Raw genomic sequence first — 17,237 nt, forward strand, 5'->3', positions numbered from 1 at the left:
TTTGTAGAGAATTATTAGTTTTCCTCAATTTTTATGTTGTATGACTAACTGTTGCTTGTTACCACATGTGTTGCTATGGGAAATCTGGTCAGTATGAATTTGTTGGCTTTTTAGCATGTGATTGAAATATGTATCACCCTTTTGTGTGCAGCCAAAGCAGTTTACAGAAAACAGAAATAGGCATTTATCATTCACAGCAACAAGGAAGGTGGTAACAAGGTTGCCATTGTGGCAAGTCCACAAAAAGAAGATTGCGTTCCCAAGGCAGTCTTTTGTACACATGCTGCAGACCCTTTCCCATAACTCATCTTGTAAACAGGAAGGAATCACAGAGCAGATCGGGTATGTGTTAACCCAAAACAGCTCCAATCTCATTATGCAGTGACAAATGATAGTCTTTGGACCATAGAGCAAAAAAGACAACTGAGAACCATTACAATCCGAAAGTTCTGAACAAAGAACGCAAAAGTAAAATCTAGATGTGCAAAATGCAGAAAGTTACCATCTTGGTTGAGGAGGAGGAGGTGTGTGGCAGCAATGGCTGTTTAAGAGCTTTGGAAAAAGAGGGAAGACGATGCATGCGCTGTTGACCACACAGACTTTAGTGTTGACATGAAGACTACAGCAGAGCTTCCCTCGACTGGCAAACACAAAATCTTTTTTCTTGTCTTTTACCTAAACACCATGATTTATGCTTCATGTTTATGCACACAATGATTTTCCCTTAGTTTTTAGAAAATACTTAAGGATTGTTTGTATCTATTGTTAAACAAATACAGATGCATTTGTGGTTGCTCTTCAGATCCTAAGTTTTTTATTTTTTGTCTTCTGTCCATGGAATGGGGAGTCTCTGGGGCAGAGCTGCAAATGACTGACAAAATGGAGAACCAGCACATGTACATGTCTCTTTGAGGTCAATTGTTTTAAGCAGCTTGGATGAGGTGTGTCTGTCTGCCTTTTTTTTTTCTTTTAATTCAACAACATAACTTTAAACAAGCGCTGAATTTTTAAACACAGTTTTATTACAAAAGTACACAAACAGGACCAACATTGTTCCATAAGGCAGAGCTCAAATATCAACAACCACTCACATCAGAGGACTTAAAATCTTGTAGTCACAGTTTGAGAACCACTTTCAAATCATAAATAAAATATTTGTGTTTTTTTAACCGCTAAATATAATATATCTTTTTTTTTTTCATTACAATGGGTAAACGTAATTAGACAGACACTGAAAGATAACCCAGGGCCACAAAATCACCTTCATGATCATTTCTTATATCATCAGAAGAAATATTGTCCATAACAAGTTGAAGTAGGAGAACATGTGTCATTCTCTCCAAAAGGGGGGTTTGTTTGATTGATGCCCAGTTCCAATTCCAGCCACAGACCCCTAGCTCTTATCTGCAACCTGAAAGAACTGAATTGTTGACCTTTAATCCAACAGCTCATTTTATGCTACTGAGTTTTCTGTTCACAGTGTTGTTTGAATTTTGAAGCTCCTTGAAGCATTTTTCTTGATTGTTTTATTGCTAAAGCACCTTAAAGATTACCACTTAGCAGCTCATATCTATTCATCATTTTTGAGTGGCTACTCAAGGTTAGGGATCCTGTAGGAGGTGGGTTGAAATTGGGCATCATTTTTAAAATAGGGTCAAAAGTGTTATTTTGCTGTATTGTTGCATTAGTTTTGCAAGCTAAGATCCAGGACAAGATGTGGACTGAGAAACACAAAGCAGTTGTGGTCACCTGATAAAAACAGCAATAAGTAAGGAAAGCAGTATGGAGACAAGACTTGAGATGAGTGTCACAGCTCCTCCACACTCCATCGAGTTCTCCTAAAAGTGCACAGGTAGAAGAAATAAATAAAAAACACAAAATTAAAAGCATAAGTGAGTGTGAAAATACCTCTGGATGAAAAGGGTGGCAGGTGTCTGGACGCCTCCTGTCCTTCTGCATTTTCAGTCTTTCGCACTTAAGAGATTCGTTATGTGGAGCATAAGTTAAGAGAATAATGATCCATGTGTGAATTTCATTGTTTTCCAAATAAAAAGCACCATCCTCCTTTTTGGCAATAAAAAAGTTCTATAATAAATAAAATAAAGGGGCTTCATAGACTTTTATTTTTGTGCTATGCACAGGACAAACTAATTCTAGTAACTGCTATGCTTTTGTACTTTACCAAAAAGCAGGCTCTATACTTTAGCGAGAACTCCAAAACACAATTAACAACTGTTGACATCTACACGGCAACAGATTTTAAAGAAGTGCACATTAAAGGAGAATCTAGCCGATCCTGTGGTAGGAACCCTCAAGACTAGACTGGATTGCTCCACAGTGGATCATCACTGCATCACAGAATGAGCTGCAAAATGCTTTGAAAATTACTCAGAAAGCACTTTAGGAAAGATTGTTTGGTAAAATGATGTCCTTGAGCCCCATCCTCAGATCTTGTGCCTCACCACAATGTGTCATTTATTTTACATGTAACTAGTAGGGGGTATGACAAACTCCAAAAATCCATCCTCTGCACTCGCATGCTCTGACAAAGAGCAACATTCCCATTTCATTCTTATCCCAGTTAAAATAAAATAATGGATAAACACAGGGTAAAACAATGGCTCAGTTTGACATGCACCAGTCATTTCTTTTGTCTTAAATTTCATTTGAATTATAGATTACCCCCCCCCAAATCAGTTGGATGAAATTGAGTTTTCCAAGAATGAAAAAAATATATATGTATTTTTTTATGCCTTAAAAAACATGTTCAGTTTTATTTTTATGCTATTTGTTTTCATAGTAATGCCTATAAATTGTATTAAAAAAGACATTCCACTCCAGGGATCACATCAGCCCACATTCACAAAATGAAACTCAGTAGTCCCAGATGAGCTTCCTCTCTTCCATCTTAAGGCACCTCTGTCCAATCACTTTCCAGTAAAGGATATACATGATTTCTATGGGGTCCATTGTGATTGGCTCAAAGAGACTGCAGTCGCACTTGTTGTCCACCACCACCATGAAGAGATTACTACTCGGGATCTGCTGAATCACAAATGACCTGTCGATCACAGCACAAACAGGCAGAAAATTGAAAATGATCAGGAATCGAGTAAGGAAAGAAAGTTAAACATTTTTTTAAATGTGATACCCAAATATTAAATGGTTTACATTTCAACATGGGCTACAGGATTCATCTTAGTGTTTGCCTTAAAAGAGATGTACAACATTTAAGCTTCATAAAGCATGTTTGGAAGATGAGATTTTTCCTATGGAGTAATCAGTAAACGCAGACAGAAAATTACACAAGACACGCACATTTGTGTATCTGCCTTTTAATCAGGTCCTTTCCAAGACAAGCACCAGTGGAGCGTGGAAGAATATAAAACAGTCTACTGCGAGACGAGTGCAAACCTTATGCTAGCGTTCAAAGCTTCCCATGAAAGTGTTTTACAGGCCTAGGGAATCAGCCTCCTCTCGAGTGATTTATGCCCATTCATAGATGAAAAAGAGACTAATAAAGTGGATATCTTCTTTCTATCACCTTTTTCTCTTCTGATCTCTTCCTTGACTCCCTCTCCTCCTTTACAGCTGGTTTATTTATTCAACATTTATTAGGCTTGTATAAAGACACATACATGTAGTTCTACAATGTAAATTGAACTTTTACAATAATACAATCTCTGACCTTTTGTTTAGAGGGTTTGATGACAAAGAGGGTCAGATTTGTCAGATTTAAGTGACCTAATTGCTCCACTATTGTCGTCTTGAGTCCTCATATAACAATGTGACTGATTAAACTGACTAATATTGGCCTCAAGTAGTTACAGTCCACTGCACTTTAATAAACACGTTTCAGGGCGACTGGCAACCTGCAAACAAATGCTCTATATAGGCAAAGCTTGTTCCAATCAGAATAAATTTGGATCCACTAAGGTTTTCCTAATCCGTGCTCTCCCTTGCAGAGTGCCAGGCCCGTCCAGTTCTGCCCGCTGATAGAAAGCAGATCAAGCATTCTTGGAGAAAAGACTTAAACACATCCTGACAGCACAGCTGCTGGCCTTGAACATACCCAGTGTTGGGAAAGGGAGCACCACACCTCGTATGAAAGCACACATACCACCTAGATGCATGCCAAAAAATGTACAATATACATAAATGCACAGCAGCAGAAATTAATGCATGCTTTACTGCAAGTAAAGTTGGTTTAGGGGATTAGTTGTTAACATATTTGCTGATTTGAAATGGTTTATGTTCTTTGCGTACCTCTATAAATTTGTTCTTAGAAAAGAAGAAAGATGGCTCACATAGATGTAGTTTTACATTGATGTTCTCACAAGAATCTGCAGTTGATTCGGATAATAATCAAACTACAGGCACATCGGGCATGTGACGTGCGTTCCAAGAACACGCTAAATGTGCATTTTTGAACACAAGTAGCCCATGGTATTCACATTGGACAAGCACGGTGGAGCTTCTTCTCTTTTTTCTACTGTTAACTAGCGCATGTCAGCCCATTACAGTTGGAAGAGGCTTGCTGCAAAATGTCAAAGTGGTCATGAATCTTGCTCTAGGCCTTTTCTTTCACAGTTATGTTCTGATATACAAAAGACTTGGTGTCATAGAATTCAGGCCGGGCACAAATTACAATTATTAACTTCTCCTGATCAATGAACCGTTTGATGATCAATTATCAAACGGTTGGCACTTCCATTAATTAAAATGGACACCATCTTTGTTTCACTACCAAATCTGAGTCTGTGATTGGTCAAAGTTTGACCTGATTTAACTTTCAACATGTGTTCAATGGCTGCGTATTTTGTACGTAGAGTCTAAAAACCGGTCATAAAAACGTGTGTAGCTGTGCGTTAACTCGAGAGTTTTGAATGCGGAAGCCCATGATGTGCATTGACGAGTGATTAGATCAGGGGTCTGGAAACATTTTGACTCCTGGGCCACAAAGGGTTCTAAAATTTGACAGAAGGACCAAACCAGAAGCATGCTTAAAATGTTTTGGTAATCCACCTCATTACAGAAAGAAATAACATGGAATCTTGATGAAAACATGCTTTTATTTTGATTGAAATTCAATACATGTACTGTAGTTTAAAACATAACATTTTAGAATTTTTATTTCAGAACTGTGGCTTTTGTTCTCATTTTAGAGCCAATTTCACCACAGGTTTGATGTCCTTCAGAGAAAAACGCAAACTTATTGAAATGCTGCGTTCAAGTGGTGTTGGAATTATCGGAAAAATTACTGTTCGACTCAGAAAACACACATGAACATCAAAAGACACATCGGGCATGTGAACACATACCTCTTGCGACACACACAAAAAAAACAAAAAAACTTTCAACACCACATGAATTCAGGATAAATATTATCAAAATTTATTTGTAAACCGCCATCTATGGGCAGACAATGAGATATGGCAGGCCAGATTTAATAGTTTAATAGGCCGCATATGGCCCCCGGGCCATTGTTAACGCACCCCTAATTTTATAATGCATTTTCATAAGATGTGGCCATTGTAAGGCCCATTGCCAAGTGCAGCGTAAAAGTCAGCTTTAAAGCTGCTTATCAAAACATTTCACTGTTTAAAATACTAAGCTTTTAAAAAACAAGTTTTTTTTCTTTTAAAGAAGAAAATGTTATTGTAAAGCAACTTTGTGAAAAATCGCAATATAAAAATGTTCTTTACTTACAACACAAAACCCTAGGAATCCACTATTAATTGTCAATTTTAGAATTCTTAAAAAAAGAAAACTTAATTTGTCAAAAGCTAAAAGAATGTTTTGTGTGTGTGTGTGTGTGTGTGTGTGGGTGTGTGTGTGTGTGTGTGTTGCATTGGAGCTAAATCCCGCAAATGGACCACTTTCTGTCAGATGACTTATCTTCAGTGGTCAAAAGAATGAAAACCTGCGTGTGGAATACAGACAGTCAACACAGTCAAGAAAATTGTCACTAAGACGTGGTCAAACACATTAGGAAAAATACTCTGTGGAGAATATTGTTATACTGGAGAAAGCGGTAAAGCACAAGAGAAGATTATAGCATTCACTACATTTTCATGTTTCTAGTGGTTTGTCAATCATGGAGTAATGGATATGTGTAAACAAAATGACACACGCATGCCGTCACGAAACTGCTAGAAAGCTGGTTCCAATTGCAGCAAGTTTATTAGCTCAGCAAAAAGTTCTTAAAGCTAAATCAGGGTCAGGCAGGTAGGGGTCAGTAATGAGCATGGGAGCATCAGAGAAACAACAAGAATAGTCACTATCCAGACGAGAGTCAGGGCAGGAGGCAGGCAAACAGAGTCAGAAACTAAACAGGGTCAGGAAATCAGAAGATCAGGTCTGCGGGCAGAGTGGCACAAATAATACTTCACACTGAGTGAAGCTCAGTGCAGTGTTTTAGTATACTGTGAGTGATCTGCAAATGAAAGTCAGGTGTGTGGCATCCAGAAACTGTGCGCTGGGGTTGCTGGGAGATGAAGTGCATTTAGAACTCTAGAGACTGTTCCCGCCGGTGACCAGAGGGGGAGACAGAGCTCTGACACTTGCATACTGTGAGCCAAAACACAATTAAGAAAGGGTTTATGGTCAAGAGCTAAGAGGTAGATTTCGAATGGTATGAGGCATAGACAGGAGTCTCAATGAAAATATGAGAAAGGCCTCAGTGAGACTGTAAGCTGAAACAGATGTTTATCACCATACCCTTTATAACAAATATAAGCTGTAAAACTTCGCACATGAACTAAAAAATCTGCTGTGCTCTGTCAGATTTATTGCTTTTCTGTTGTTTACAAAAATAGAATATAAAAAAAGGATCTTGCAGTCAGGCGTTGCTCATAGATAGGGTCTCTGCCTGCTAATCTATCTGCCATCATCACATCTGTCACATGTGGATGCGGATGCATGGGTGACAGTCTGACTGGGTGCTTTGTGTGTTGGGCTGCACTGCATCCCCAGCCTCGTCTCAGACATGGCATTGAGGGCAGTGGTTACACTGCTGACCTTGTGGGGCTTCGGCGGCAGCAGACACACAAGGAAAACACGCACATTCACAAATACAAATCCATGAGCTTGGCAGGTCCACAGCTGGGAGCAATGAAGGGCCCATTGGAGGGATCCAGAGAACCCTCCACAATTGCCTGACAGAAAATCCCAAATTGTTAATGGGGACCACACTCATTTTCTCATTTTTTTTAGAGGAAGCATTTTTTTTACTCCCCTTTCTCTCATCTTGAAATGCCTCATTCTTTAAACTGCAGGAGAGCAGAGTTTATGTTTTCAGGACTTTCCTGTTTTTCAACAAATAACTTAAACATGTCCCTTGTAGTTTGTAAAGAATATATAGAATACTACACAAATACACGAGTATAATAAGGTTGTTTTTTTTTCAATTAGTTTCTGTATTGATCTTTGTATGTCTCTTGGAGTGTGTCATACTTGAAACAGCCATCACAGTCAATGTTGCCCATGTTCTCTTTGATGGTCCTCTCTGAGATGAAAGCTGGATACTCCGTGTCACATGGTAACTGCATGCTTCGTCCTGTCCGCTGAGCTGAAGACACGAGAGAGGCAAAAAAATGGAGATGAAACTAATAAAAATGCTTGAAAAAAATTGTGAAAGAAAAGAGCTGTCCAAATTGGTGGAAAAGTTACCAAACATGTAATTAAAGAGTCAACATGCTCAAAATAACAACAGAGACATCACAGGTGGAGACACCACACTATTGCAAACATAGAAGCATGTAGGAAAACTGCATTTTTGGACTAGAACTGTATCTTGTCCTAATTTGTAATGTAACTCTGGGCCAAATCCTTATCAGCACATTTCTTGAACTCTCCTGCCACCCAGAGGTTCAGAACAACACAACAGGATCCCTCAAACTGCTCTTCCATGTTTTTCAGTAGATATTGGACTTAACATATTAGTCATATATTCTTATCAAATCCAGATTTCATTCTTAGCTTCATCAAAGCTCGCTTCTCGTTATTTTATTACATAGAGGAGATTGAAGATCATGTGCGATTGGAATGGAATGGTTTAATTACAACTAATCTGAAGTGCCCTGCTGCTCTGTGTGTGTGTGCGCACGTTTTGCATACAAACTATACGCATGTGCAAGCGTCTAGGATTAGTTCAGCCTGAAAAGCTGTGTAGATTGGGTTACGAGCTGCTAAGTAGGGGTGTCTGAGCTTTGTGTCACTTGCTTGTGTGGCCATTGTAAAAAGATATAGGAAGAGCTGCTAAGACCTGAGACTACCCAGCTGTGAAATTGTCTCCACTGCTTGGCACAACCCGATGTCCAACTTCACTTTATCCGAGATTAAAGTATGCAAGTAAAGCATTTTGTGCCTTCATTTTGTTGCAATATCTTCCTATGAAATCCACTAAATATTTTATTAATCTCAGGTACAATTAAAACGGCAGTATGGTGAGCTTGTTTATTTTTCCAGACCATTGACTTTTGTTTTCTACAAAATGAAGTATAGTATTTTTAGCCTGAAAGAGATTCCTGCTAAATATGCATAAGAATATGCAGAAGAAAAATCAATGGAGATGAAAAAAAAGCAAGAAGAGTAAGAGGATTTTCTTTCAATCCAAAATGTATATAATAATGACATTTTTGTTCTTTATTTACCACTGGCAGAACAAGAAAGAAAAGATTGTGAAACACTATCCTATCTGGTGTACTTTTTTAAAAGAGGAACAAATGTGTTTTTATTAAACATTTGTTATAAGAATTATAAGAGCTATGCTTTTTTATACTTTAAAAGTGTTTAATAGATGTCATAAGAAATTTGTTGAAATTAATTTAAAAAGAAAATGTTTATATTGGCGGTTATTTTATTTAGCAAGTGAAGCTCCTTTTTTAGGTTTAAGATATCGGAGAAAAAAATCTTCAGTAATTGTGTTATTTATAGTAAATACACTTTATTTACACCGGAACAGAACATTTGTATCTACTGTAAGAAACTCAAGTTTAATTGTGAATTTACCAACATCAAACTTGAGGACATGCATTTTATTAAGAAAAGCAAAAGTTGCTTTAAGAGTCAAAGTCCCCACCTGAATCACGTTTTGACCTGTTGTAAAAGCATTTACAGTGGTCTTTTAACTATAATTATGGCATTATTAGGCAAATAAAAAAAAAAAAAACTTGATTGCTCATTTCCACAAAGTGCTCTCTATTACCTTTTGCGAAGAGATCTGAGTTCCACCAACTGTACAAGTTGAATTCAAACAGGAATCTAAATACAGAGGCAAGAATAAGAAAAGAAAACAATAAAACTAAGGAAAGCCAATCTTATTAAATAGTTAAGTGAATGAGAAATTACTTCAATAACTTGTCTCTTTCATTCATATTTTAAATAATTCATTTTTTTCTTTTTTGTTCTTTTTCCTACCCTAAACCTAAAAACCTGGTCAGTTTTTATCCCCTGTTTAAGGGAATCTTACACTGTGCACTTGGGAGATTGAATGTAATACTGCTATAAAAGACCGTTTTAAAATAGAACAACAATTTAGCCTGAGCTCGATTTTGTATTTTTGACTCATAGCAATCTCATAAAAATACTTAAAAATTACCCTGTGAGACGAGTGTTTAATCTAAACTCATATGGGAGCCCCTTCATGATGTTCTACATCAACAGCTGACCACCCAACAGAACCAAACCATAACTACAGTGTGGTTTTACAGGAAAACCCAGAAACATCAGGTAGCCATTAGTGTTTGTGATCAAAGGGGATAACTTCGACATACGTGTGAAGATCCTTGTAAACAAACACAGGGTCAACATGCAGTTGGCTCAAACACAGTTAATCTCACTCGAAAACCACAGTTAACTATCATCTAAACGTCATCTGCATCTCAAAACGGTCTTAAAATAAAGACGGAAACTTTGCACTAATAACAGAAATTTACATGACATTGTGCCATTACTGAATGAAGAAAAAGTAAGCTAAAAATAGGAAGCATTTTGGGGGGAAAAAATGAGTAAATCATCATTGCTACTACTGGGCTATTGAAGCTCAGTAAAATTTTCTACTGAAATGCTTCTTACTGTACAGGTATAAGCATATCTACAAATAAAACATTTAAGAAGATTGATGCTAAGGAAATAAAAAATAAAAAAATACTTTTCTGCAAGACACAAATAAGATTAAAAACTTGGAAATAACCTTTAGTTTAGCTAAATGGTCTTTCAAAGTGTCCATAAACAGGCAGATGGCTGGTTCCAATTGCATTTCCAATTGAGTGAGGCTCAGTACAATGCTTAATTATACTATGGAGACGATTCCTGCTGATGACCAGAGGCGGAGACAGAGCTCTGACTTCTGACACCAAAAGGTACGTGACTTCTGGAAAAACATGATGTTTGACTGTACCTCACAGCACCATCTTTGGCCTAAGTCAGACAGAAGTCATACAGGCTAGAAGAAAAGGTGGAGGTGGGCTGGTGGATTGAGCTTGTTCTGCAGCCATCAGGATTGTATACTTTGCAGTTATTTTTAAGGAACTCCTCTGTATTATATCAATGTTCTATGGTCAAATGTGACCATGTGCTAGCTCAACTGAATATATAAGTGAAGGGAGACAACGTGAAGAGCATCCATTAGTCTGGAGAAGATTTGTTTATAAAGAAAAAAAATAAGATTTTGTGGAGACAAAGTCAAAATTCAGAATATGACTCAATGACATTTTCTGGAACTTAACAGAACTTAGCAGAACCAAATGTCTGACAAACCATTATTGTTTCATATTGTTGCTGTCAACAGTTACAAAAGTTACTGAACTATGGGGCCTATACTTTTTTTGACTGATCTTTATTTATTTAGGTTGTATTCACTAAGTTCTGTAATTTGAAAAGCTTTGAATAGTTTTTTTATTTATCCTGTATGTTAAACATAGAATCAAAAGAGGGACCGTAGTACATTTTGTAACACTTGATTTTTAAAGTTGCAATATTGTTTAATACAAAGAACTCTTACATGACAAGCTCAGTCAGGATCCACTTCACAGCAGAGAGGAAAGCAAAGTAAGGCTAAACAGAGAAAAGGTCTGAAATGTTCAATCTGGCACAAATGTTGCAAAAGAAATGGCCAAACTTTGAATTCAAACAATTTACAATCATTGTAAAGGGTTTTTAAAATAAGGGATTACTCACATCAAGCAGAGTGTGACCACTGTCACTACTCTCTGAATAAACCCAACACAGAGCCTGGTAGTCATATAAAGTAACCCTAATGAAAAAAGACAAGGTTAACAAAGAATGTCAGGAAAAGTTTCGCTTTCAGTTTTATGCTCTGTTTGGACAATATAGCCCAGGAAACATGATTTTACATCTAAACACATTTATTTAATTATTCATCCTAAAGGTCTTTTGTCAGGTAATGAGGTTGTAAGAAGAACAATGATAGAATAAGTTAAATGAAATGAAACCTGAGAGCATCCTGAGTGGTCCCTTCAGGTGAAGTGGGTTGGTTGCTGTGTGTTTATAATTTGGCGGATACTGCAAGATTTTCAAGGGATTTGGGGCTTAATAGACCCTAAGGGTGTGGGATTTAGGCCTTCCCGAGGGAGGGTAAATCTAGGACTTTAAAGTATAAATACTTCCTTTCCCATAGCCCTGTAGAAAAGCTAACACACCTGACACTTCTTACTTGTGAATCACTAAGAAAGTGTGTAATGTCTGAGTGGGCCCAATATATCCATAGCCTCAGGCAGAACCGGTGACACACAGCTTTAACCCATATAGGAACCAAAAGGCAGAGGTGAAAAGTAGCCACTTGGGTTACTGGAATTGAGTAGTGTTTTCATAAGACTATACTTTAACTTCAGCTTGAGTACAAAGTAAATCTAAAGGTGTACTTTTCTACATTCAGATTATCTCTTTAGAGGTCAAGATACTGTAATTTACTACATCAAAGCTTGTTGCTTCACAAGAACGAAGATTGTTTGGAGGAAAGTGGACCTTGTTGGTAATTGGGTTTATTCTTTGTTTCCAGCCTGTAAGATTGTTGAAGACTTCTGCTATTTCTTGAAGAACATAAGGAAGTGTGAAGTCACTTGCAGATTTCTGATTGGACAGAGTTTGAATCTGTAAATACAGACATGCATTGTACTTTACAGCTCCTGCTGATCACTTTACTACGAAGTTCCAATTCCACTAGTTAGTTTAAGCAACACCATTAGAGTAACACTGTCAAACTGGTTTAAAGAAGTACAAATCTATCTGGTCTGAATCTTTCTGGTTGCATCTTTGAAAAAAAAAAAGTCAATTTGATTCAATGTAAAAAGGAAACTGCTGCTGCTTTTTTTGGATAATGCAACAGTAATTTTACTTAGGTGGACTTACTTATACAAAATAAATGTTAGTTTACTGCTGAATGGTGATAAAATTAAAGACTTCTTTTTAAATATCATGTTGCAATTTCAACAACACTTTCAATGTTATTTCAGTTGTTAAGTGGCAGTCCATGTTATGATGAAGTCTCATGAGATGTCAAGCTTCCTTTCTTGGATGGATCTAGAAATTGTTTTGCTCTTAGCTTTTGAAGTTCATCCTCATCCAAACATAGTTGTGTCCTTCTGTGTTGATTTGTTAGCTCTGACTTGTATGCAATAAGACAGAAATCTCTTATCCAATATCATGAGGGCACAAGTGAATTCTGGCTGCAGTTCTCTCGATGGGAACTTATTTGTGCATTATGTGCAAAGCCACATTGTAATTTTTTCACAACTTTGAAGCCCTTTGAAACTTTATTCATACTTGTCTGTTTTTACTTGTGTGCTTTGTAATGCAGGAATTACATTTCCAAATGAACTGCAGTATCACTGGCATTTTCCAGGAGAGGAGCTTTAACACGTGCACAACATGCATTTTACCTGCTGTCATCCATGTGAATGACTTCATTTTGAACTAATTCTTGCACTTCAGGAAAAAAATTACCGTAATCCTCTAATGAGAACTCATCTGACTGAGGGTCAAAGTTTCCTGCTTTTACCAGTCTACTTAAAATCTGTCAACACAAGCAGAGGCTGAATTCTATGCCCTGTCTATTGCTATACCAGTACATTTACACACATATTTAAAAACCAGAACTTGCAAATCTAAGTTAAAATAGACTAGTTCTGTATAAAAATCTTACCTTTTGAAGGAGCCCATCTGCAGAAGTTTGTTCATGACTGCTCCTTCAGGTTCACCAAAAAACGTTCCCGTCTGAAGTAAAAAGCACAGATCCTTTTTAATAAAATAGATTTATCAGCAATAAGATACACTAGTTATTTTGTAAACTAGCTACAAACAAAAATATGAATTCACTTTTAATTTTGTTAACACATCAAATTGAACATTGTTTTTAGGTGAAACCGATGTGTCTCCAAAGACACACAAAAAAAAGACTCCATCTTTCCGTCAACAAGTGAAGAAGCCACAAAAAGAACATAGAGGGGTAAAGGAAGGGCAGTGACAGCCAGTGGACTGGTTTCTGGATGAGCCAGAATTAAAGTGACAGCATGTCTGCTGACTGCTAAGCACTGTGTATGTCTTAGGCTGCAGTTTACACAACAACCTCAAGTATAGAACTTTAAAATATACAAGAAAAATACATCTATACATGACTTATGAGTGTTGGATAATCCTTTCTATGAGAGATGTTCCTGTGACAAGATGTTGCATTTAAAGTCCCACTCCAATCATCTCTTGATCTATTTTCAAAGCGTTCCCAGTGGTCTTTTAATTATGATTATCATTTTAGGGCATAGATTGTCATTTTTAGCCAAAATCCAAAAACCTATGTTGTTTTCTAGAACATCGTTACTGCAGAGCGGCAGTAGTCCGTCAGAAATTCACCTCTGAGGCGGGACTGTTGGTGCGAAGTAAGTCCACCCCCTTCCCCATCAACCCTCTATTTACGTGCTCCTCCCCAGCTTACAACCCCAACCTAATATTAGCGGTGCAATAAAAAAAAACGAACAATATTGGGGCTATCCAGTTGTACAGTTTTGAGCCACATTTTAGCTCGAACAAGGAAAAAAAAGACGTCCGTAGATCTATATGTCTGCAAGTGTATCCATCAGAATGAAGGCAGTAGGGATTGCTGTAGGTTCTATGGCACATCTACAAGCTTTTCTGATGGCATTTTTGGGTCTGCTCCCGATTCACAATGATCTGAACAAAAGAATACTCAGAAATCCAATGTTAATCTTAATGTTATTAATGTCAATTCTGCAAGAAACACGTTCAAAACTCCAAAAACACATTTTTCATCGGAGTAGGTCTTTAAGTAATTCCACGTGTCCGTGTCTCACCAGACTGTTGTCCTCAGCTACCAGAATGAAGCCATTGTTGTCAATAAGGTAGCAGTTGACATTCTGTATAAAAGAGAAATGTTTTAAAACTGTTAGGAAAGTTAAATACGAACAAGTGAAAAGCTACAACTATGCAATAGTGAAAAGAAACTGACCTCATCATCACAGCTTATGGAGCATTTCCCATCTAATGCAGTGCACTAAACCAAATGTAAAAAAAAAGTTTGCATTAATAAGGAGCAACACATTAAAATGACAGTTTAGTTGGAAAATAGGTCAATGATTATTCATACAAATATGTTAAGCTTTCTGAAGTGTTTACAAAAAAAGGTGTTTTATTCAGCTTTAAGTTAAAGGCTGAAAGAGATTAGTTAAATGTATTGACCACCATGAACTGTGTGTTGAGACCAAGGCATTACCACAATTTAAATAAAACATATCTACATAAAAAATAAGTATCCCAGGTTTATCCTGCACAACAGAATAAAGGCAAGCCAACAGATAGGAGCATTTATGTTGAAGAACAGCCATGGTTTGGACACAGATGTGCATGACAACAGAATTCCTTTCTCACACATTGGTTTTATATATCTTTTATTTTTTTCATGAAAGCGTTTTTCTTTGTTTCCAGCAGCCAGCTGAGCCTCCGGAGCAGGTGTGACTGACAACATGAACTGCATCACTCATCATTATTTTCAATGGAAATTGTTCAGCGAGAAGCCAGCTTGAGCACCACCATGTTCTGCTTTCTGCTCACGGAAGCGTAGAAAACTGGGTCTCCTGGAGCACTACAGCATTTAGTAACCACAGATGCTGCATGCTGGAGGTGCTTTTTGCATGTTGTTGGATGGTGTGTCTGCTGTTGTGCCAGCCAGTATCAAGATCACATTTGATGTGTAGGTGGACATGATCCAGATTTGAGAATCAGATAAATAAAAACACAACTTTAAAGTGTTTTGAGCACATATTTGAAAAGCTTCAAAAGTGCACCATCTGTCCAAATAAGCAAAATGTGCTTTTTTTTAATTGACCTGATTCTGAGACATTGGAATGCATTATTTGTGGTTGATGTACCACAGGAGATGGTAAAAATATATTCATTTTCTTTGGGCAATTTGAAAATTGGGGGGTTGAAATCCTAGCCATATAAACCAACAAGCAGATTGCCCCACATTTGTGCTTATGGTGAAAATAAGTAGTGTCAAGGCTAAATAAAATATACTGAACAAACTCAGAGGGGTGAATGTGGCATATAGACTCCACTCCACTAAAAAAAACTCTGCAACAAGATACAGAATTTGACCACACGACAATTTTGTTAGTGTTATTACTGCGTTATTGATTACTTATATCCAAAAGTGTTGTTGCAGTTTGGATTGGATTACAGGAAAACATGCAAAATGCAAACATGCATGTGTTTACATGGTACCTGTCTGCAGGCTGTCCAAAACTTCCTCTGAAAAAACTCCAGTTTCATCTGGATGCCCACAGCTGAAACAGAAACAGCAGCATCAACACAAGATAATAAACATAAGATCTCCAAGTGTCACCTAAGAAGTTAAAGTGTGACAGTGTCTGTATATTACTGTACTGTGTGCCTGAAAATGTTTCTAATATTCCAAAACCGACACCACTATCAACAACCACATAAAATCCATCTATTTTTCTATTCACTGGCTCCCTGTTGCTATTCCAACATGCTTTTCCAGAGTGGCAACATAAGCTCTGATCCAGCAGGTCACTACGCAGAACTGACCCAAATTTGTTAAGTGGAAAAATGCAATTGCTTGCATTGAATGTGTCAGGTTGTTCAAAGTAGGCTGTGGAAATAATGTCACATTTACTTCCAGGCATTACTTTCTTCTTTTTCTCATCCTCCTCTCATTCTACCCCCTACCACTAAGAATTAGCAGAGCTTTGCTGTTTCTCAGCAAGAGGGGAGGGGGGTGTTCTTTTATTTTGGGAGTCTGTGAGTCTTTGCTGGAGCATATTTAAAGTCTTTACGCAATTAAAAACAAGTATCATTTAAAAACTATGTTATTTCTAAAGAACAAAAAATAATGGTATTGAGGGACTTTTTGAATTATGGAGGCTTCAATTAAACTTACATTTAGAGGAATTGTAAAATGTTATTTAGTAAAATGTTGAATTTCATAATGTTTTGTTCCATAAGAAGACTTATATTTTTACATCACAACAAAACATTTTGTTGCAAATATTGAATTTTCAAATTCACACCTTATTTGTTTCAAAATAGATTGTTGTAGTTTATGGTGAGTCATTAACAAAACATAAAATATATAAAAGTAAATGAAAATCCCTTTTAAAAAAAGTTTTTCTTCAAACAATTGTTTTTGCGTTGCTTAATAAGTCTTTATCTAGTCTAGACTTTATAGTCTACAATTATAAAATATCCCTTAATACATCTGATGCAAAGTTTTCAGTGTTTGGGGTTTACCCAACTTTGCTGTAATACAAGGAAGATTGTTATTCTTTTTAATGATAAGATTACTTCAAATTCATGGTGCATAGTTGGCAAATTCATAGTTGGTAAAGCCTTGTTATTTGTGTTTGTTATTTTAGGACCTTTTTTTTCACCTTTCATGGGAATTGAAGCGTTCATATCACCTTAATTTATTTTATTAACTTTGGCTTAGGTTGGCTGTTTGATTGCCTAGAGAGTTTTTGTGTATTCACTTTGTAGGCATATGTTTTTTTTGTAAATGAACAAAAACCCTTGTTTGGTAAAGTTAGTTTGGTCTAAGCTAGAGTTATAGTAAGCTTTCACATCTGCCAAAAAAACTGAGCTATGAAGAAATCAACTCCAATGTGAACCATGAAAGGCATCAGAAGACCTGACCGTGCCCTTCAATCTACACAAGTTGGATGCAAATGAACTTAAACTCTGTA

The 17,237-nt window shown here is 36.9% G+C and overlaps 1 protein-coding gene across 2 annotated transcripts in view; it reads right to left on the reverse strand.

The window, feature by feature from the left end:
* Window positions 1-1,000: 1,000 nt before the first annotated feature.
* Window positions 1,001-17,237, reverse strand: part of cacna2d3a (calcium channel, voltage-dependent, alpha 2/delta subunit 3a) — a 125,946-nt gene continuing 109,709 nt past the window's right edge. For both annotated transcript variants that reach the window (XM_078950590.1, XM_078950589.1), the window contains 11 exons: window positions 15,757-15,818; window positions 14,483-14,527; window positions 14,328-14,390; window positions 13,166-13,236; window positions 11,182-11,257; window positions 11,006-11,058; window positions 9,209-9,264; window positions 7,456-7,570; window positions 2,944-3,061; window positions 1,909-1,986; window positions 1,001-1,838 (listed from right to left, as the gene is read on the reverse strand). In XM_078950590.1, coding sequence (XP_078806716.1) covers window positions 1,746-1,838; window positions 1,909-1,986; window positions 2,944-3,061; window positions 7,456-7,570; window positions 9,209-9,264; window positions 11,006-11,058; window positions 11,182-11,257; window positions 13,166-13,236; window positions 14,328-14,390; window positions 14,483-14,527; window positions 15,757-15,818 — 830 coding nt within the window. In that variant the 3' untranslated portion in view covers window positions 1,001-1,745. The remainder of the gene's footprint in view (window positions 1,839-1,908; window positions 1,987-2,943; window positions 3,062-7,455; window positions 7,571-9,208; window positions 9,265-11,005; window positions 11,059-11,181; window positions 11,258-13,165; window positions 13,237-14,327; window positions 14,391-14,482; window positions 14,528-15,756; window positions 15,819-17,237) is intronic.

Source organism: Oryzias latipes, chromosome 7 (assembly GCF_053564925.1).
Source record: "Oryzias latipes strain Hd-rR chromosome 7, Olatipes_Hd-rR_3.1".
NCBI lineage: Eukaryota > Metazoa > Chordata > Actinopteri > Beloniformes > Adrianichthyidae > Oryzias > Oryzias latipes.